The sequence below is a fragment of the Molossus molossus genome, unplaced genomic scaffold, assembly GCF_014108415.1.
Source record: "Molossus molossus isolate mMolMol1 unplaced genomic scaffold, mMolMol1.p scaffold_m16_p_7, whole genome shotgun sequence".
NCBI classification, from domain to species: domain Eukaryota; kingdom Metazoa; phylum Chordata; class Mammalia; order Chiroptera; family Molossidae; genus Molossus; species Molossus molossus.
Window position 1 is genome coordinate 84,287,324 of NW_023425401.1, and position 23,559 is coordinate 84,310,882.

At 37.0% G+C, this 23,559-nt stretch overlaps 1 protein-coding gene across 1 annotated transcript in view; it reads left to right on the forward strand.

The window, feature by feature from the left end:
• CPED1 (cadherin like and PC-esterase domain containing 1) overlaps positions 1–23,559 on the forward strand; it is a 311,055-nt gene that overhangs the window by 53,316 nt on the left and 234,180 nt on the right. The window contains exon 4 of the mRNA XM_036247475.1: positions 13,076–13,182. Within this exon, the coding sequence (XP_036103368.1) occupies positions 13,076–13,182 (107 nt within the window). The remainder of the gene's footprint in view (positions 1–13,075; positions 13,183–23,559) is intronic.

A 23,559-nucleotide genomic window follows, 5' to 3' on the forward strand; every position in this document is an offset into this window, starting at 1 on the left:
GAAAATGTGCATGGATTAACTGAGCCTACTACTGATGGGGTCCTTTCTTTTCCTCAGATTGAAACCACTGTCTGTTGAGTTAACATATTCTTGTCCTGTGGTAGGAAGGCTTTTGAAGAAACATGAAAGGGTAGCATTGAGCTGGGGGAAAAGATTATTTCATGTGTTTCCTAAATTACTGTTATATAATATCACTGTATTCAGAAGTCTTAAATCATAGGCTGTATGACACATAGAAGTCACTTTTGTATCTTGAAAGTTCATTACGTAGATCTGGAATTTATCTGCCTATACATATCTGCCACCTACCTACTTGTTCATTAAACAAACACTAATGTAGCCCTGGCTAGTGTGCTCAGTGGTTAGAGCATTGTACCACAGATGGAAGGGTTTGATTCCTAGTCAAGGACACATACCTTGATTGCAGGCTCAATCTCCTGCCCAGGTCTGGGCATATGCAGGAGGCAACCAATTGATGTGTCTCTTTCACATCGATGTTTCTCTTGCTCTCTTCACTTTCCTCTCTCCTTCCCTTCCACTCTCTCTAAAAAAAAAAAATCAATGGAAAAATATCCTCAGGTGAGGATTAACCTGGGGGTGGGGGGCGCTAATATAAAACTGGTCGAGTACTACACACTATTCTAAGCATCTCACAAATATTAAATCATTTCATCCTTATACTGTCCCCTTAATATTGGTATTATTATTACTGAAGAGTCTGAGTTTTATGCCCATAATTGCCTTTTGGAGTGACCTTGAACAAGCTCTTGAGATTATCTATTGTTTGAAAATAAAAGATAAGACTGGCCCCACAAATATCTTACAGAAATATTGTGATTGGGTTAAATAAATTTCCAAAGATTATGAAACTAATGCATTATGAATAAAAGGTGTGTAATCCCCAATACTTGTGGTATTAAGTAATAAGCCACTGAGAGAGTTGATTACTTCCCTCATGTTAGTGAATTATATTTTCTTAAGACTTAATTCTCATCTGTGCTAAATTAGTGTGGAATTATGCTTAGAATAAATTAAAAAAATTTTTTTTCTTTATTGATTTTAGAGAGAGGAAGGGAGAGGGAGAGAGAAATAGAAACATCAATGAGAGAGAACATCAATTGGCCACCTCCTGCATGCTCCCCACTGGGGATCTGGCCCAAAACCTGGGCATGTGCACTGACTAGGAATCAAACTGGCGACCTCTTGCTTCATGGGTCGATGCTCAAGCACTGAGCCACACTTGCCGAAGTGCTTAGAATAAATTTTAAATCAATGACTGCCTCCTCCCTCTCCAATTGCTGGAAGTCCCCAGTGCATTATTATCCATTGTTAAACCAGATATAACTAGGTTTTATTCATTGCATTTTAAAGAAGTTATGCAAAATAACCTTTAATGAAACAGGAAGAAGGAATAATATTTGGTTAAATGAAGTGTCACAATGCTAATTAAAAACTTTCTGTGCCATTCTGAGGAATTTTGTATGAGGAGTGTCTGTCAAAAACTCATGTCGAGTACTTCAGTAACAAAAGAACCCAATTTAAATCACCAACCTCATAACAAGGATCACGAGGAGGACATTACAACCAGCCATCAGAATATTTTATAATTGACACTAAACATTTAAATTTTATTTAACATAAGAGCTAATTGGTGTGGGTGGGAGAGAGAGCATTGCAAAGGTGAGACTTTTCAAGGAACTGTAGGGTGGAAGCGTGTATCAGTGCTTCTCAAACTCCCAGGTGCGTGCTGACAAATTCTTCTTACTGACAAATTCTAATTGGTCAAGGTCAAAGTTGGGGGCTGAATTTTTTCATTTCTAACAAGCTTATTTATTTATTTATTTATTGTACTTTTTTATTTTATTAATTAATTAATTTTTGTCACAGATGTTTCTCCTTTTCCCCCACTGATTCCCCCCTCTCCCTCCCTCCCCGCCCTGTCCCCCAGTTTGTTGTCCATGTCCATTGTTCATGCATACATGCATATAAGTTCTGTGGTTTATCTCTCCCCACCACCCCCTCTTCTGGGGATTGTCAGTCTGTACCCCACTTCCATGTCTTAACAAGCTTTTAGTTGATGAAAATGTTTGCAGATCCAAGAACCATTTCTGAGGAGCAATGATGTACATGTTAAACTGTAACATTAGATATGATAGAAGCAGTATGAGGGCAGAAAAAATGTTCTGGGAGAACAGGAAAGGAAATGATCATTTTCGAATGTGGATATCTAGCAAGGTGTCACAAGTAGACTTCTTGGCATGTAACAATGGTTTCTCAAGCAGATGATGGAGGGAAGAACACTCAGCAGCATGAGCTGTATGCTGGAGGCACAAAGATTTATAGGGCTGAGAGTCTCAGGGACCATCAAGGGGTCCCTGTGGCTAAAGAGGAAGGAGGGGGCTGCTTTGAGGGAAACGAGACTAGGCCTTGGTTGCTTGCTAAAGAATTTTATCTGTATTGTGCAATGGTAAAAGCTGTGTTTTTGGAAGATAACTATGGTTGTGGGGAGGAAGATGAATTAGAGAAGGAAAAAGAATTATAAGCAAAGAGACAAATTAGAAGTCTTTTCAGAGATGGCAAGATCTTCGATTTAGAGAATGTGATAGGACTTGGAAAGGTCAGGAAATGTTTAAGAAATTCTAATTTAGTTAGGATTGATGGGAATTGAAAATCAGGAGGAAGTAGAATGAGAGACAAGTACAAATTAAAGAGGAGATTATGCTTTCTATCTTAAGAGAGAGGGAGAGTAGCTACACCTTTGATTGTAAGAAGAGCAGAAGGAGAGACAGGTTTTTTGGCAGGAGATAAAGGGTTCAGATTTGTACTTGTTCAGCAAGGCATGTGTTCTAGCATGTAACTGGAAATACCTCTCTGAAACATAAGAAAGGTAAATTTGGGAGTCAGTGGCAGAAAGGCAAGAGCTAAAGCAATGTATCTAAATAAAACCACCAAAGGAGTTGAATTTAGAGAGATAGTAACAATTGTAAAGAGGATAGGAATACAGGAGTTGCATATATTAAGAAAAAGGTGTCAAACTCCAAACTTGATCTATTTTCCAATTCTCTGTATTTTAAATACCACTGAATTTTTTATTAGCAGAAGAATGCATTTTGCATAAAAACCAATTATTTTTCACTTTCTGCATGGTAGTGCTAATTGGTTTTGTAATATAACATTCTTAGCATGAAATACTTGGGGAGTATCTGAGAGTTTACTTCTAGCTACAGCCATATGCTTAACATCATCATCTTATTTCCTCTGTATAATTTGTTATTCTGATTTTTGAAAAACTACTGTTTATACTTTATTCAGATCTTCTTAGTTTTCACTTAATGTACCTTTACTGTTCCAAGATCTCATTCAGTATGCCACATTGCATTTAGTCATCATGTTTTCTTGGGCTTCTCTTGGCTGTAACAGTTTCTCAGATTCTCTTTGTTTTAGATAACCTTGGCAGTTTTGAGAATTGGTTAGGCATTCTGATATACTTTAATTAGGATTTTCCTGATGGTTTTTTCATGATTGGACTGGGGTTATGGTTTTGAGGATTAAAACCACAGAGGTTCCCATCACATCATATCAAGGGTCTATCTTGTCAACATGACATCGCTGTTGATGTTATCCTTGATAGTGTTTGCCAGGTTTTTCCACTGTAAAGTTATTCTTTTACTTCCAGTTTCCATAGTGTAGTCTTTGGAAGGATGTCATTATACATAGCCTACACCAAAGGAGTAAGACATTGTCCTCCATGTCCTTGATGGAGGAATAGCTATGCATGTTATTTGAAATTTTTCTGGATGGAAGATTTGTCTCTTCATACCTCATTTATTCATTTAATCTTTGTTTATATCAGTATGAACTCATGGAATTTCAAATATAATCCAATATTACTTACTTTGTTGCTCAAATTTTACCCAGTTTTGATCATTGGCTCCCCTGCCCTCATACATAACTTCATCATTGCTTTTGTTTCTTTGCTTGTTTGTTTTGAGCCTGTTCTTTTTCTGGCACTGTGATGCTCATTCTGTGTATTTACTACTCTAGACTTTGAATTGGCCAATTCTCCAAGGAACCTTGATTTCTTTTGTTGAAAAAAAGTGTTAGAAATCAGTACCTGGGCACAAGATGTAGTCTGATTCTTAAATAGCTGCAGTGTCCATTTCTCTCAGTGGTAAGAATTCCAGACATCAAATATTTGGTAAAAATGCAGTAATGAGTGTTGTTTGTTTGTTTGTTTTTTCCTCAGAAAGACAATAATCTTGACAGCAGCAAAATTTTAAACACCCATAGACAAGTATATAATTAGTTACACTTCAATAGAAAACAATAAAAGTGGCATAAAAGTCATTAAAAAAGTCTATGAAAGGAACTTTAGCAAGCTTTGTAAACTACACATTTCTTGAGTTTATTTCATAGGAATAAACTGATCTCTTTCCTTTCACGCTCTTCTTAAAGAAAAATTTCTTCAAAGCAGGAATCTTAAATTTTTGTAAAAGTTTAAGCATAATATTGCTTTCTTGAGCTTTTGCATGGATTAGGAAAATTTCAGAACCTCAAAACTCTTCACAGAAACCATCTTACTGACCTTCACAACCTCCCATAGGGCAGACAGAGTGTAGACATTAGGACAGAAAAGCTTGATCCCCAGTGTGGATTTAGAACATCAAGGGAGGAAATGGTTGAGAATTCCTGTGATAAAACCCAAAGTTTTCATTATCAGCTTAAAGGATAAGAACCCAGAGGCATAACAGCAAAAACCTATGACCAGTCTCTTAGAGTAAGGAACCAGATTTAATTAGATTTTATGCCTTGAATAATTTATTGAAGATTCTCTATATAAGATTTTTTCAACTGTATTCTGAAAGTTGAAATATTCAATCCAATAAACATCTTCTAAATGTCTACTATAATCATCATTAAATACAAGAAGGTAAATCTTTTTCATCTTTCAAAAAAGCCATGAATAAAATTAGCTATGGATGCTCTGTTACTGTCCTCTACATCCATCATATTGAGAGTACAGTTAAGGGAACTGGTAATGAACCTTAAAAGATTCAGGAAAAGATATAGGTATTTACACTGGATAATTAATATCCAAACAATGTAGTGGTAGAATCAAACATAGAACCTAAATTATTATCAATAAGTTAATAATGTATTCATGAGTATAACACCATAACTAATCCTGATAAAGGGTGAATACAGAGAAAGACTTTGTTATTCAGTACAAATATAATCTAGACGTAAAGAGAAGATATACAGGTAGAACAGTGAAATATGAAATATCTTTGTTATATCATAAAGAAACATTATATATTATTTAAAAGGTAAACATTTCAATATTTCACACTAAAAGAAAATAAATTTCAGGAAATCATCCTAGTTGTGTCCTTATGGAGTAAAATAATCTAATATTGTGAATAAGTAAATGAGGCTTGGCTTTTGTAGCTATGTATCTTAGAAATTCATGGGCAAGTTTATTTTACAAGTCATATTTTATAATTTTTTTCTGCTTCATTTAAATGCGTGTATTCACAGAAAAGTTTCCAATAAGTAAAGCACTTGGAATCTGCCGTTCATTTTTACTAAGAACCAAAATGTATTTTTATGTCCTTTTTTTAAAAAACATTAACATTTTGTCTCTCTCTCTGTTGTTTTTAATTTTTATAAAAGTATTTCAATGTACTGAATTTTTATATTTAATTGTTGGTTTGCTACTCACATTTATTTATGCACTTAACAAATATGTAGCACATATTTCTTTTTTCTAGTTAATTAATTTATTTTTGTTATAGATGTTTCTCCTTTTCCCCCCACTGACTCCTCCCTCCCCCTCCCTCCCCGCCCTGCCCTCAACTTTGTTGTCCATGTCCATTGTTCATGCATACATGCATATGTATATAAGTTCTGTGGTTTATCTCTCCCCCACCAACCCCTCTTCTGGGGATTGTCAGTCTGTACCCAAGTCTCTGGGACTACCCCATTCCTCAGACTGTTATGTTCATTATATTCCACAAATAAGTGAGATCATATGATACTTGTCTTTCTCTGTTTGGCTTGTTTCACTTAGAATAATACTTTCCAGGTCCCTCCATGTAGTCTTAAAGGATAAGAGATCTTTCTTTCTTACAGTTGCGTAGTACTCCATTGTGTATATGTACCACAGCTTTTTTATCCATTTGTCTACTGATGGACACTTGGGCTGTTTCCAGATCTTAGCTATTGTATATAGTGCTGTGTAGCACATATTTCTTACAATCCAGCCCCTGTTGTAGGTACTAAGAATACAGCAATAAATGAAACAGACAGCCCTGCCCTCATGGAGCTCACATTCAAACAGGGAGAGACAGACAATAAACAGATAGACAAATATATAATCTTTCAGATGATGATAAGTGCCTGATGATAAGTGCTATGAAGAACAATAAAGCGGAAATAGACTTAAATTCAGAGATTTTATACAGTGTGCCAGAAAATTGAACTTGTCATTCCTTAAGAATAAACAGCATTTATAGTAATACTGCTCTCTGAGAACTCTCTGTTGTTCTCTGGATTGAATTACTGATCCGGCAGACCTTATCAATGAGGGAGGTCATTTGAGAACCAGGAAATGATTGTTTATTTTATATGGCATCCTGCCTATAAGAGACTGGAAATATTCTAAAGGAAGCCTCACTTCTTAGGGCAGATGCTTGATTTAAAAAAAAACACAACAAGAACAAAAGCCTTTAAAAATTGTTCTTACGTTTAATACTAAGATGTTAGCTGGTTTCCGAGCATCCTTAGTGAAGGATAAAAACAACAATTAGTGCCATTTTATATCTGAATTAACAAATCTGGACCCTGACAACTCCTGAAATTGTCTGTGGCATTGTCTTTGCTTCCAGAGCCAACACTATGGAGACGTGATAGTGAGTGTGTTATCAGTCATTCTGCTTCACAGTTTATGGAGAGACGCCTGCAGTTTTTTCCATGTCTTCGTAATTATGAGATGAAGAACGGAACATCCACATCCTGTTTTCCTAGAACAATGCCCCATGACCTCTGTTTTTAAAGGCTTGAGTAACTCAGTCTGGGGAGCTTGTCCTGCTCTGGTTTCTTTGGGAAAGAAATCATTTAACCATCTAAAAAGCTGAGCAACTTTTAGAGAATTCTTTTCAAAAGTAGGTGGAGAGCCCTGGCCAGCATGGTTCAGCAGTCAGAGCACCAGTCCGTGGACCAAAGTGATGCAAGTTCAATTCCTGGTCACAGGCATGTAGGTCACAGGGTTGCAGGTTTGATCCCCTAGATCCCCGGGCTGGGTTGGGGGTCATGTGGGAGGTAACCAATGGACATGTCTCTCTCACATCGCTGTTTCTTTCTCTCCATCCCTCCCTTCTACTCTATCTAAAAGTCAATGGGAAAAATCCTCAGGTGAGGATCAACAACTACAACAAAAAATAGGTGGAGGCCAGATCAATATGTTTAGTTCCTGAGTACATGTACAGTTGAATACTAATACTACCTCTTTTACATACAAAAATTTTACTTTAATTACCAATGGCATTTCTAAGAACATTTTGGGGTGTGCTATTGCTAAGTGAGGGTCTAGGAATACCTGAATTATCCCTGTAATAGTAATTTTTTCCTCCAAGGTCCAAAAGAAAAATAGATGCCGTGGACAGTAGTTAGAAAAGTACCAAAGCTAAATAATTCCTTTTTGTCTCAGTTTCCTCTCTTATAAAGTATGTATAATAATTGTTTCTAGCCCACAGTATTGTTGGAAGTTCTGCATAAGTTAATATATAAGACCTCAAAAGCTTAGTTTCTCTGTTGCCTCCTTGTTTTTTGAAAGCATGATATAATGGTCTCAAATGGACTCTAGAGCTAGACTTCTGTACTCAAATTCTCTTCCCACCACTTACTAGTTGGCTGACATTAGGCAAGTTATTTAACTTTCTGGTCTGCTTTGCCTGTTTTCCCCCAAATTCAAATCTGACTTCACAGCTCTTACACTCTAATGTCAACTTTCTGGGGGCAGAAGAAACACATCAAGCAGGATGAACACCAAGAACGTTTGTCCCAATGCCTAGAAAGAGTCTTTCCTAGGCCATTTATAACTGTGGCAATAGCCCTGAGACAGGCTGAATGTGGAAAAGAGTCCAAAGAGAGTGTGCGACCAATCTAGGAATAGGACCTGAGCCACTTTAGCAATCCAACTGGAGAAGAAATATAGTGAACAAGATGGTTGCAGGCAAGTCTTGCCTTTTCCAGGCTCCTGAGAAAAAGAACAACTCTAAGAAGTCACACTTCAGTCTTTTCTAACTTTAACACTGCCAATAAAATGTCTTTAGAGTTGAGGTGACCTTACTCAACCTTGCGGGAGAGCATGGCCAAATCTGGAAATCAAAGGGTATATTCACATATCCTTTGAAGACCAAATGATCAAATATCAATTTGCCTAAAGACATCTCATCAAAATCAATTTATATAATGAACAGTGTAATTCATTAAAAGCTAAAACATGGAGCATCAACTTTCTGAATGAGCAAGTGATGGGAAACTGACACACCAGTTTTTACACTAGGTCTAGCACTATTTTCTGCTACTAGAGGCAGAGCCCGTGTAGCATTAGGACCAGACAGGGCCATTATGGTAAAATGGAGACCGTAGGGGAAGCTGTACTTAGCTCCAGGTAGTGGCTGCCATGTAGGGCATGGACCAGGTGCTACTAGAGTTTCCCAGTTTTCAAATGAATGCTGAAATCTGGATTTTTATGTGAATTGTGCTGACTTTTGCATTTTGTCAAATACTTAAAATTCAAACCCAAACCAAAACAAACACTGTGCAGGCCAAATGTACCCCACATGTGGGCTTGACTCTCTCTGTGCCCTGCAGCCTTCAGTCTCGCTAAAAACACCAGGCATATGTGTACCCAGTCTCATGCTTTCAGCTATGTGAGCATGCCCCAAAGCTCCACAATACACAGTAATTTGTGATTTTGCTGTGACACAAATTGTATCCCAAATGCTCCAAGGTTGACTTCTGAATGTGATTTACTTAGCTAGTAAGTGTGCTTTGCTTTCTGCTCAGTTTCCTTAATTCAATGTGACTTTTGGGATTTTTTAAGTCAAGTTTGAATACACAATATCACTCATAAAACAAATACAGCTTTTACTCTAAAAAGGAGCTGTGGGAGTCAGGAGAGGTAGTTGATTTCTAATGTTGGAGAAAGAATTGAACAAAAAGTGAAAAAGGTCTACTAAATATGTGGCTGGAAAATAGTTTGAGGTAGAATTTAATGAGTGTAACAAGAGGAATTTTAAAAAAATTTATTATTATTGTTGAAAGTATTATAGATGTACCTCCTTTTTTTCTCCCACTGACATCAACCCCCCACTCCAGCACACACCCACCCCCATCTTCACAGCAATGTTGTCTCTGTCCATTGGTTATGACTATAAGTTCTTTGGCTTGTCTCTCCCCACGTGCTCCTGCCCCTCCCGCTCCCCCCCCCCCCCCCGCAGATCCCTCAGTCTGTTCTCTACTTCCACATCTCTGGGTCTATTTTGTTCATCACCTTATTTTGTTCATTATATTCCACAAATAAGTGAGATCATGAGATACTTGTCTTCCTCCAACTGGCTTATTTCTCTGAGCATAATACTGTCCATATCCCTCCATGCCATCTCAAAGGGTAAGAGATGTTTCTTTATTGCATCTGCATAGTACTCCATTGTGTATATGTACCACAGCCTTTCTATCCACTCATCTGATGATGGACACTTGGGCTATTTCCAGATCCTAGCAATGGTAAATAGTGCTGCTATGAACATAGGGATACATATATTCTTTCTGATTGATGTTTCAGGCTTCTTGTGATATATTCCCAGAAGTGAGATCACTGGGTCTTATGGCAATTCAATTTTTGGTGTTTTTGAGGAAACACTATATTGTTTTTGATAGTATATGTACCAGTCTGCATTCCCACCTGCGGTGTCCTCAAGTTCCCCTAACAAAAGGAATTTTGAGTGGAAACAATAAGTATTTTTCAGGTCTTAGTAGCAAGAATTAGGTAAGAAGTATAAAGAGATGACTTGAAAATTTTAGTTCTATTTTATTCCTTTTACAGAGAAATTTATGTGCTATGGAGTATTTTTAAAATATTAATTTTGAATTTTAAATATTAATCAAATATTTTGGGGAGCTAACGGGTAACCCTTATGAATGTCAGGAAAACTGTGTGATGCTTTATAAGTTACCTTAAATTCTTTTTAATGTTTAGATTTCCTCAAATAGATTGCGGAAGGCAGTGACTGCTCTCTGCTCTCTCTCTTTTTTGCTATTTACTTTCATATTTCTGGTATAATGTCTGCCCATAGAAGGGTCTTAATAAATTTAATCCTTTGAATTGATTAGAAGTGTCTTCTAGTTTTAAGCATTTATGGCTTAATATTTTTTTCTATCAAATCCAGAAAATGTGTGTGTGCCTTGGGTATTGAGGGAGGCCATACCTCAGACTTGGAGGAATATAAAAATGTTCTCCATTTTTAACACCCAAATAATACAGTCCATAATTTGAAATCCCCTCTTTGCATCTCCTTATCTTCTTAAAATATTTAGTCAAGTATATTATGACAGGAGGTTTCATCTAAGGTTATAGTGTTTACTGGGCTAGAAATAATATTGAATGAAACTGTCCTTATGTTTTTCCTTTTGAATCCATATCAAAAGGTTTTGGCTGAAAATGCCAGATGCACATTTAAAATAAAGTATTGTAATCATCAGAGTGTTTGGATTAGACTAATAGTATCTGTTTGTAGTTTCTTCAGAGTGAGGGTATGTGGAATAAGGTAGACCCTTCGAGCCTAAGGCCTGATGGCAATTACATGGAGAGATTTGTCCCACCCCCAAATCGTCTGCACCATTTCTCCTGTCTCTTTGAGCTATTGTGCTATCTTCCAGCATCTTAGGATACAACAAGCAAACAAAATTTCTAGGACAGAGCTCAGATGTTAACTTTTCAATTGCTTGGATCCTTTTGTTAGGCAGTGAGGTTTCTCTTCTAGCAACAGAGGAAATAATAGCCCAGACAGCACAGAGCTTGTCAACTTGTAAAAGACTTGATTAGTGAAGAGTGCAATTTCATTCCTACTTGTCACATTTCAATCTTTTTCTTTTCCTATTAAGCCCTTCTTTGAAAGTGTTATGCTCTCAAGTAAAAAAAATATTCTGGGAGTATTTTTTTAAATTTTTTTTTTTTATATTTTTTGAGAGAGAGAGAGAGAGAGAGAGAGAGAGACATTGATGTGAGAGAGAGATAGTGATCGGCTGCCTCCTGCACACACCCTGACCAGGGCATGAAACCTGGGCATATGCCCTGACTGGGAATCTAACTAGTGACCTTTCCATGTACAGAATGAGTCACACTGGCCAGGGCCCTCTGGGAAATTTTTAAAAGATAAGATTTGGAGACACTGGTTATTTTCTACTTTTAAGAGCCCACTAATACTTATTGCAGAAAATGACTTGTGAGGTCTGGCATAAGTAGTTACTCGAAGGAACATTATCTCACAGATAGTCAACAAAAGATTATGTGTAGAGAAGTTGCTTAATTTTTTAAACTGTATTTCGATCCAAAAGATAGGAAGTTTGCTCGACCAGTGTGGCTCAGTGGATTGAGAGTCGACCCATGCACTGAGAAGTCCCGATTCGATTCCTAGTCAGGGCACATGCCTGGGTTAGGCTTGATCCTCAGCAGGGATCGTGTAGAAGGCAAGCTGATCAATGTTTCTTTCTCATATGCATGTCTCTCTCTCTCTCTCCCTAAAAAAAAAAAAAAATCAGTAAAAAAGAAAACATATTAAAAAAATAGAGGAAGTTTCCCAAATAATACCAATTATACATAACTTTTTCTGGTTATTCCTGGGATACCTATTTGTATATGCTCTCTGAAGTAATGTGTTTACTACCTTAGCATGGGCTACTTATTCATTCACTCATTTGACAAATGTTTAAAAAAAAATTTTTTTTTTCTTTCTTGATTTTTTTAGAGAGAGGAAGGGAGAGGGAGAGAGAGATAGAAACATTGATGAAAGAGGACATCGATTGGTAGCCTCCTGCATGCCCCCACTGGGGGTTTGGCCCACTGGGCATATGACCTGACTGTAAATTGAACCAGTGACCTCTTCGTCCATGGGTCAATGCTCAGCGACTGAGCCACACTGGCCACGCTTGACAAATGTTTTTAAAGCACCAGTTTTATGCAAAGCATGTTGATAAAAATATATATAAATAAACAAAGAGAATAAGTGAAATATATGCAAATGTTAACTTTTTTGCAAATATTAACTTTTTAATGTTCAAGCAATGTAATCTTCTGAGATTATTTTGGTAAGTCACTGGATTTATTAACAAAGAGCTTTGCCCTTGATGAAATAACTGAAATATCATTTGCTTTGGTCCATGTTACACTCTGTATTTTGAACAACTCTGTGCTATCTATAACTAGACCACAAATTCCTTTTGGAAAAACCCTGTCTTTTAAATTTTTCATTAAATTTTATTTTCTGCCTACTACAATTTTTTCTTTGTAAGAAATCTTATAAAAGTTTATTTGATGTTTAAGATTTATCAAAAGTAATGGTGTTGCTGAAGCCCAAAACAAAATAGTGTGTTTTGACTTCTTATCATTATTTGATTTTGCAACTATTTCCTATCTTAAAAGACTTTATAATCTTCTTTCTTCCCAATTTCCAAGTAAGACTGTAAATCTGGGCCTTTGTAAATCTATAAAATTGGTGACTTAAAACATTCCAATTTTAGTTTTTTAAAGGAATTTTATGATATACCTTCAGATTATTGAATTTTCCCTAGGATACAATACTTAGTAAAAAAAAAAAAATTGTTAGGTCTGCTAAACTAGAAAAGTTGAATTTTAGTTTGAATATTGACTTAAATATATTCAGAATCACTGTTACCTGTGTTTTAGGACCAAAATAATTATATTCTTTAAGCTGAAGAAGTAAATGCAGGCTTTAAAAAAATCTGATAACATTTTTTTTTTGTTTGTTTTTCAATGCTCTTTTGTTATTAGGTGATTTGGGCTCTTGGGATCTGCTCATTTGCCTGTCTCCTAGGAAAGCTGGTGGAAAACCCTGCATATCTAAGGAAGACATGTGCCAGTTAGGTGTACATCAAAAGGTAAATATTCTTTTTCAAATGTGTGAAGATTGTATCAGCCTTATAGATATTACCACCAGTATTTCTTGTTCCATAATGTTTAAAAAAAGAGTCTCAAAATTAGATCTATTACATGTTTGGCCATGCCTTATATACTTTACCATAAACTGTTCACTATTTTTTGTTTGATAGAATCCCCCTCAAACTCATCTGCCAATAAGGACTTAGTTTTAACTAGCAGGACCCAAAAGTTGATTGAGAAATCTATAGCCTATCGATTGATGCTTACCCTGACCACATAGTCATCCAAAGTAGTAAAGACTTTATTCCCTAGCCTGGCTGGTGTGGCTTAGTGATTGAGTATCAACCCATGCACCAAGAGGTCGCCAGTTGGATTCCCAGTTAGGACACATGCCCAGGTTGTGGGCCAAATCCCCAGTGGGGGGCATGCAGGACACGGCCAATCAATGTTCTCTCTCATCGATGTTTCTGTCTCTCTCTCCCTCTCCCTCTCCCTTGCTCTATCTCAAAAAATCAATTAAAAAAATGTTTAAAAAAAGACTTTATTTTCTAGATCACTGTTTAAACTTTTTCAAAGTTAAAGTGGTATATTGAATTATAATAAAGTTTATACAATTTATTATTAACTTTTAAAATTGACATTCAATATTTACTGTCTTCTTTGTGTCAATTTTTGTAAATAATTTTAGAAAAGTTAACTAAAAATTATCAAATGCCCATAATGTGCTGGTTACTGTGGTAGAAAATTTGTATATGCAAGTCTGTGAGTAAAGTGTCAAAACTAATTTTTTAGTAATAAAATGGTATTGTAGTAGTAACCCTGATCATCGGATATTTCTGCAACTGATGGTCTTGATAATGCCTTCCTTCTTTTAACTCTTTACTCCCTTGGCCTTTGGGCTGAGCACATTGTTTTGGTTCTCCTTTGTCCATTTTTTTCTGTTTTTTTTTGTTTTGTTTTGTTTTTTCTTATAGCCACCTTTCCTCTGCCCATTCTTAAATGCCTGTGTTCCCTAACACCACCCCAAAGTTTCAACAACCATTTGTAGTTGATGATTCCCAAATCTACATCTAACGTTCAGAGCACTATCTGAGGCTTTGGCTTGCATGTATGTCTCCGGGCCTGCTGATCATCTCCACTCTATGTCACAAAAACATCTCAAACTCAACAGTGAGAACATTAGCTGTTTTTCCCAGTAAATGTACTTCTGCTCTTGCATTTATAAGTTTTGCAGAAGAACTTCTGCTCTATTGGTCATAAGCATAATCAAGTCCTCTGTCACTTCCTAAGATAGAAGTCTGACCTTCACCTTTGAGCCCTCCCTCTCCTTTGCCATCTGTTCCATCAACAACTAATACTACACAATCTAAATATTTCTCAAATACTTTACTGCTCAGTATTTCTCAAATATCCATGCTCACTACCTTTTTCCTGGTCAGGCTATCGCCATATCTTACCAAGACTTGCTGAATCCTCTTCACTAGTTTTTCTGAAGCAAATATTTTGCCACTGAAATTTATCCTGCCAACAGTTGTTACAGTGAAAAACATAAAGTCTACAATATTTTCTGTGTGTATTAGTCTACCTCCCAGTAGAAGATAAATGCCATGCTCAAAAGGATATAACTGGAAAGAAACTAATGAAGGAGCTATTTATAGGGGTTGTGGTAAAATAAGAGAAACAAAAAAGATTAAAGACACAAAGAAACCAGGAACATTATAACATTTTACCCACCTCTGGTCTGAAGAAGGGTACCAAGAAAGAATGGTGTAGTAGAACTTAATTATAGCTAGAGCCAAGAAAGAGAGTCAGTGAAGGAGCTATAAGAGAGGAGCTATAAATGTAGGGAAAGTTAGCCATTGAGAAATCATAACCCTGCAGAGAGGAAACCTGGAAAGTAAGTGCCCAGCCTCTCTTCATCCCCCCGCCCCCCCCGCCTCCTATCTCTTGTCAAGGTCTCCATTTAGTACCATTTAAAGTGCTGGAGTATTTATTTATGTCTATTATTTACATTTGAGGAGATCAAGCACTTAGAGATTAAGAAAATCACCTAAGGCTTCACAGCTAATAAATGAAGCAACCAGGATTCAAATTTAGACAGTCTAACTTCAAATTCTGTTTTCTTCACCATATCAATATAGAACCTTTCTAAATTAGTATTTAGCCACTGAACTTAGAGCCTATACTAATGAATATTCTTAAAGAATACCTAAATTCTAAATGATACATATTATTTAACTGTTACTTTGGAACATAAATAATTTGAAGCTTCATGAGTCATGACTTATTTATATAAACATAAATATCAAAACACAGTTGCTTCAAACTTGTTAAGGATGTTGTAGGATTGTGAATGACTGTGGAATGAATAAAGGAAGGGCATCTGCTCAAATTAAAATTACTTATCTTGTCAGAGGTTTGGAATTTAAGTGCTTAATGAAAATGATAATCAGATCTGTTATAGAAAATGAATGGTCAGGAGTCTCTCTAGTCAGGAGGACAGTGACATAAATCTAAAACTGTACTGGTCCATGTGATGCTGAAAGAGAAATGAGGTCCACTATTTGGCGTAGCACTAAATTTAGTAACTGAGGCTGTATCTCACCTCTACCAGACAGGTTCTAGTGTTTCCAGAGAAGAGGGATTGATTTCTAGCTCTAAGTGTTTGTAGGATTAGCAGCCCCTAAAACCAGGATGCTGTTTTTAGTACTTGGAGCACTGAGAACTACTGAAATAGCTCTTATTTTAAAGCACGCAAGGACATTTTCAGATGAACTTGATGAAATGATAATTGTATAATTGTATATTAAGAGACATGGGAATAAAAGGACTTTTTTTGCCCTGAGATTAGTTGTTCCTCATTTTGTCATTGATTCTTTTTCTTATGAATAATACTGAACAGCTTTCAGCATTCCTATTTTTGATAAAAGATATGAAGGTCTGTACAGATCTAATGAAGAAAAAGAGCAATCCCCTAAGATACAATGTGAAGTGTGTGTCACTCAGTGTTTGAAAGTGACTAAAATAATTTTTAAAAATTTTACTTGGGTATTTTCTTATAGTTTACAAATGGTCTAAATTTAAATGTCTATTCTCCTTAATGAGTTATCATAGTTTAGTGGTTCCATATAAATTTTTAGAATATTTCTTCTAATTCTGTAAAATATACCATTGGTATCTTGATAGGAATTGCATTGAATCTATAAATTGCTTTGGGTAGTATGGACATTTTAATGATGTTAATTCTTCCAATCCATGAATATGGTATATGCTTCCACTTTTTTATATCTACCTCTATTTCTTTTTTCAATGTCCTATAGTTTTCTGAGAACAGGTCTTTTACCTCCTTAGTTAAGTTTATTCCAAGGTATCTTAATTTTTTTGTTGTAATAGTAAATAGGATGTTTTTTAAAGTTTCTCTTTCTGTGTGTTCATTATTGGTGTATAAAAATGCCAACAATTTCTGAGTGTTGATTTTGTATCCTGCTACTTTGCTGAATTTATTTATTAAATCTAATAGTTTTTGGTGGAATCTTTAAGGTTTTTTATATACAACACACTTGTGAATAATAACAGTTTCACTTCCTCCACTCCAATTTGGATGCCTTCTTTTTCTTGTCTGATTGCTGTGGCAAAGACTTCTAGTACTATGTTGAATGAGCGTGGTAAAAGTGGACATCCCTGTCTTGCTCTTGTTCTTTTTTTTTTAATCCTCACCCGAGGACATTTTTCGATATTTTGTTCAGTGGGAGGGAGAGAGAGAGAGAAACATCAACGTGAAAGCGACACATCAAGTGGTTGCCATCCACACGACCCAACCAGGGCCGGGGACAAACTGCAACCAAGGTACGTGCCCTTAGCGGGAACCGAACCCGGGTCTCTCCGGACCGCAGGCCTACGCTCTAACCACTGAGCCAAACCGGCCAGGGCTTGTTCTTGTTCTTAAGGGCAACACTTTAAATTTGTACCTATCGAGTATGATGTTGATTATAGGCTTGTCATATATGGTCTTTATTATGTGCTGTATGATCCTTCTATTCCCACTTTGCTGAGAGTTTTTATCAAAAAATGGGGCCTAGCCTGTGTGACTCAGTGGACTGATCATTGTCCCATGGTCTGAGAGTTGCCAGTTTGATTCCTGGTCAGGGCACATGCTAGGTTGAGGGCTTGGTCCCTTGTGGGAGGCATGCAGGGGGCAGCCTATTGATGTTCCTCTCTCATATTGATGTTTCTATCTCTCCCTTCCTCTCTCTCTGAAAAATCAATAGAACTTTAAAGAAAAATTAGTGCTAGATTTTGTCAAACGCTTTTTCAGCATCTATTGATATGATCATATGATTTTTATCTTTCATTTTGTTTATGTGGTATATCATATTTATTGATTTGTGAATATTGTGTCAGACCACTCCCACTTGGTCATGGTGAACACCTTTTTTAATATATTGCTGAATCTGATTTGCTAATATTTTGTTGAGGATTTTGGCATCTATGTTCATCAGGGATGTTGGTTTGTAGTTTTGTTTTTTTGTAGTGTTTTTATTTGGTTTTGGGATTATGATTATGTTGGTCTCATAAAAAGAGTTTGGAATTCTTCCTTCCTCTTGAATTTTTTGGAATAGTTTGAGGCGAATAGGTATTAGTTCTTCTTTGAATGTTTGGTAAAATTTCTTTGTGAAGCAATCCAGACCAGAGCTTTTGTTTGTGGTGAGTTTATTGATTACTGCTTTCATTTCCTTAGTTGTTATTGGTCTGTTCAGATTTTTTGACTCTTCCCAGTTGTTTTGGAAGACTGTATGTTTCTAGGAATTGTTCAATTTCATGTAAGTTGTCCAATTTGTTGGCTGATAACTGTTCATTGTATTTTCTTATAATTCTTTGTATTTCTGTGGTGTCAGTTGTTACTTCACATCTTTGATTCTGATTTTATTAATGTGGATCCTCTTTATTTCTTGGTGAGTATGGCTAAAGGTTGATCAATGTTGTTTATCTTCTTAAAGAATCAGCTCTAGATTTTATTGATCTTTTGTATATTGTTTTTAGTCTCTGTGTCATTTATTTCCACTCCAATCTTTATTATTTCCTTCCTTCTACTAACCGTGGTATTTTCATTTTGTTCTCTTTCTAATTCTTTAAGTTGTAGGGTTAGATAGTTTATAAGAAATATTTATTTTTTCTTCATGTTAGCCTGTAATGCTATGAACTTCCCTTTTAGGACTGCTTTCTCTGTGTCCCACAGATATTGTGTTGTTGTGTGTTCATTTTCATTAGTTTCCAGGAAATTTTTGATTCTATCTTGATCTCCTTGGTAACCCATTTATTATTTAATGACATTCTATTTAGCCTCCATGTGTTTGAATGTTTTTGATTGTTTTTATTGTAATTGATTTCTAGTTTCATGTCATTGTGATCTGAGAAGATGCTTGATATGATTTCAGTCTTCTTCAATTTGTAGAGACTTAGTTTGTGTCCTAACATATGGTCTATTTTTGAGAATATCATATGTGCACTCGGAACAGTATATGTTCTGCAGCTTTGGAGCTTTGGGGTGAAATGTTCTGTGAATGTCAATTAAATAAATTAAATGGCATTTAGGGTTGCTGTTTTCTTGTTGATTTTTTGTCTAGAAGATCTATCCAGTGATGTCAGTGGTGTGTTAATGTCCTCTCCTATGATTGTATTTCTGTTTTTCTCTCTGTTGAAGTCCCCCAGGAGTTTTTTTAAAAATATATTTCGTTGTCACTATATTCAGTACACATATGTTTACCAGGGTTATATCCTCTTGTTAGATTGATCCCTTTAATATTATAGAGTATCCTTCTTTTTCTCTTATTATGACCTTAATTTTGAAGTCTATTTTATTAGATGTGAGCATTGCTACACCAGCTTTTTAAAAATAATATGTTTTTATTTAATTTTTTATAGAGTGAGAGATAGAAACATCAATGTAAGAGAGAAACATGGATTGGCTGCTACCTGCATGCCCCCTCTTGGGGATCAAGCACAAAACCCAGGCATGTGCCCTGGCCGGGTATCAAACTGGGACCTCTCAGTCCATGGGATGACATTCAATCCACTGAGCCACACTGGCCAGGCTACACCAGTTTTCTTTCATTTTCATTTGTATGAAATTTTTTTTTCATCCCTTCACTTTCATCCTTTGTAACTCTTTTGTTCTGAGGTGGGTCTCTTGTGGACAGCATATATATGGGTCATGTTTTCTTATTCATTCAGCTACCCTATGTCTTTTACATATAAGGTTATTATTGATAGGTACTTACTTGTTGCCATTTTATTCTTTATGCCTGTGTTTCTCTCTCTATATATATTTCTTCTTCTTACAACAGTCCCTTTAGCAGCTTTTTTTGCAGTGCTGGTTTGGTGGTAGTAAATTTCTTTAGCCTTTTTTTTTTTTTGTCTGTGAAGCTCTTTATTTCACCTACAATTTTTTTAAATCTTCACTCGAGGATATTTTTACATTTCTCTTCAGATAGAGAGGAAAAGAAAGAGAGAGAGAAAAACATCAATATGGGAGACACACATTGATTGGTTGCCTCCCACACAACCTCGCCCAGGGCTAGGGACCAAACTACAACCGAGGTACATGCCCTTGACCAGAATCAAACCTGTGACTCCTTGGTCCATGGACTGACACTCCAAACACTGAACTAAACTGGCCAGGGCTCACCTACACTTTTTAATGATAGCCTTGATGGATAGAGCTGTCTTGGATTCAATTCCTTGCTTTTTATTACTTTGTATACTTTATGCCATTCCCTTCTGGCATGCATTATGATTATTGCAGAATCAGCTGCCAGTCTAATGGGAACTCCCTTGTATGTAACTTTGTCTCTCTCTTGCTGCCTTTCAGATTCTTTCTTTGTCTTTCATGATTACCATTTTACTTATGATGTGTCTAGGTATGGGTCTTTTGGGGTTAATCTTGATTGGGACTCTCTGTTTCCTGGACTTGTGTGACTTCTTTTCTTCACTAGTTTAGGGATGTTTTCTGTCATTATTTATTCAAACAAATTCTCTATTCTTTTTTCTGTTCCTCTCCTTCTGGTACACCTATGATGCAAATATTATTGTCCCAAAACTTCCTTAAACCCTCCTCCTGCTTTTTAAATTTTTTTTTTTTTTCATTTGCTGCTCAAATTCGGTGTTTTTTTCTACCTTGTTTTCTAACTCAGTGGTTCAGTCTTCAGCTTCTTCTAAGCTGTTAAATCCTTCCAGGGTATTTTTTATAACAGCTATGTCTTTCTTTCTTTCTTTCTTTCTTTCTTTCTTTCTTTCTTTCTTTCTTTCTTCCTTCCTTCCTTCCTTCCTTCCTTCCTTCCTTCCTTCCTTCCTTCCTTCCTTCCTTCCTTTCTTTCTTTCTTTCTTTCTTTCTTTCTTTCTTTCTTTTCTTTATTGATTTTAGAGAGAGACACACAGAGAGAGAGAAACATCAATGAGACAGAACATCAATTGGCAGCCTCCTGCATGCCCCCCACTGGGGATTGGGCCCACAACCTGGGCATGTGCCCTGACTGAAAATTGAACCAGAGACTTCTTGGTGCATGGGTGGATGCTCAACCACTGAGCTGCACTGGTTGGGCTGTCATTCTTTATTTCCACTTGATATTTAGGCATAGGTTCTATCTTTTATTTTATGCTGATATAGTTTCCCAATGAGCTCTTTATAATTCTCATTATGTTGCTTGTAGTTCTCACTAAGTTGTTTGAGCTTTGAATTCTTTATCTTACAAACTGCTTGCCCCCATTTCATGCAGTTCTTTTTCTGTTGATTCCTCCTTTTCTTTCACTTGGGGGGTTGTTTCCTTGTCTTGCCATTTTAGCAGTCTGGTAGTTTTGGTCCAGGTGAGCCATACTGGGAAGCATAGGCAGGTCAGTGTATATCAGATAAAACTGCTATGCCTCCCAGTCTTGGTGGGGTGGCCTTCCTTAGGGACCCAGTGGAGTAGTCTCCTTGATCTTCTGAACTGACCTTCTGAGCTCTAGGAATGACCGTTGTATGGGTTATGTTGGCTTTCCTGCTGAATTTGGGTCTTGATTGCTGTTGTCCATTTGTGGGTGAGCTCTGTCCTCAGAACTGTTGACTGTTAGTTACAATCTTGTTCATGTCATGCTGTTTTACATGTGTTGATAGACAAACAAAGCAAAGCCAGACCAAACCAAAAAGAACCCAGAAGAAATATCAGCATCAACAATAATAAAAGCAACTTTGTCTTGTGGGTCAATTGGCAAAAAATAACAGGGGGGACATTTGTAATACTTTCAACAATAAAAAATAAAAAATAAATAAAAGCAACTGCCTCAACAAAAACATTAAAAAACACACACAGAAAGCACATACACACACACACACACACACACACACACACAGAGTAGTAGAAGGCACAAGACCAAAAGCATAGAAGAGGGAGAAAAAAATAAAAGTTAAGAAAGCAAGGCAAAACCAGACCAACCAAAAAGAACTGAAGAAAATATCCGTATCAATAATGATAAAGCACTAGCCTCAACAGAAAGATTAAAAGACAAACAGAAAATACACACACATATACACAAGAAAAATACTAGAACATGTGAGATTAGTAGAATTAGAAGAACAAGAAAAAATATATATACATATATGTGTATATATATACACATATATGTGTGTGTATATATATGTATATATATACACACACACACACACACACACATATATATATATATATATATATATATGAGAGTAAAGATGGCAAGACAAAACCAGACCAAACCAAAAAGCACTTGAAAAAAATATCAGAAACAACAATGATAAAAGTACCAGCTTCAACAAAAAGATTAAAAGACAAACAAATAAACAGAAAACATGCACACACACACAGATTAGTAGAGGGCATGAGACCAAAAGAGAGAGAGAGAAAAAAACATGAGAGCAAAGAAGGCAGAGACCAGAAATAGGCTAAATATATATATTTTAAAAAAGGAGAAAATAATGACTGAAATAATAATAGTAATTTTAGAAAGTAATCATGCTAAACTGAATAAAATATAGAATAGGAAAGTAAAACATGGGAAAGGAAAAGAAGAAACAAATTTGAATTAAAAGTAAAACATACACACATGCACCCCCCCCCCCCAAAAAAAAAAACAACCACCACAACAAAAAATCTTGTATCTGCTCTTTATGGAGCTCACTGGAATTTTCTCTGATGTTGTTGGATCTGGCCCCTTGGGAGTGGGTCCTGTTCTCTTGGGCAGTTCTCCGATGCAGGCCAATGTGAATCACTGTCCCTGCGTGGCCCTGGACCTCTTGGCTGAAGCCCTGCAGGGCAGGATCCCAGGTAGTCTGGCTGGTAGGTCTTCCCGAGCACAGAGGCTGGGTTGGCTTCAGGGCTCACCACCTGAGTGTATTTATTCTGGGTTGCTTTTCCTTCCCCCACTCCACTGGGCTCTGAAAGACGTCAGGTCCAGTTAGGATGTTTTAAAAAGATTTGTGGTGGACACGGTGGTGGTGCCTGTAGTTTATGGGAGGAGCAGGTAGTCTCTTCCTCTCCTTCCAAAGCCTCAGCTCTGCCTAGGTTGCTGACACACACTGTTCACCACCCCAAGCTGGGGAGGATACAAAAAAAAAGGAGAGGGAGAAAAAAACCCACTCTGCTTGACTCTTTTAATGGTTCAGCACAGTCACCTCTCACTGGGCGGGGCTTCTGGCCAGATGGCCAAATCCCCAGCACTACCAGGACCTGCTACTGGGGTGCTGATTTCCAGCCCAGAGCTGTTCCACAGGTGGGGGAAGACACACATCCTCTTCGCTTGAGGTGGGGAGGCACACATCTCTTTCCCTGGTCACTCTGACTAGCCCCCATCAAAGTTCTTTCAGTGAATACTTGGCCCCTCAGAATCATGCTGTGTGGTCCACTCAGATCCCTCCACAGGTTTGCTGCTCTGCTTTGTGGTCTCTCCAGTGCCTGCAATCAGGCTGGTCTTATAACTGCACACTCATTTTTAGCCTGGGATAGTGCAGAGTTCCCCCAGTGGGCCGAATCACCGAGGATTCCCACTCTCCCATGCTATGTAGGCTCCCCTTCCCTTCTCTGTTGTTTTCATTTGGACATTACTGTGTGGGGCTGAGTCCCCCTGCTCTCAGGGGACCAGAGCTGCATGGCCGCACCCTCTCTCTGTCTTCCCAGCCATGCTGGGCAGCTGTGTGTGTTCGATCACCCACTTCGCGTCTTCTCTTGTCCTTACGCCACGCTCCCCGCTCACAGTCTTTCCGATCAGCTATTTTCAGGTGGTTTTTTTAAGTGGAATGTTCTGCAGTTTAGGCTCAAATCTGGTCCTGTGCTAGCAACAAGTGGATGGAACTTCCTTAGGCTTCAGCCATC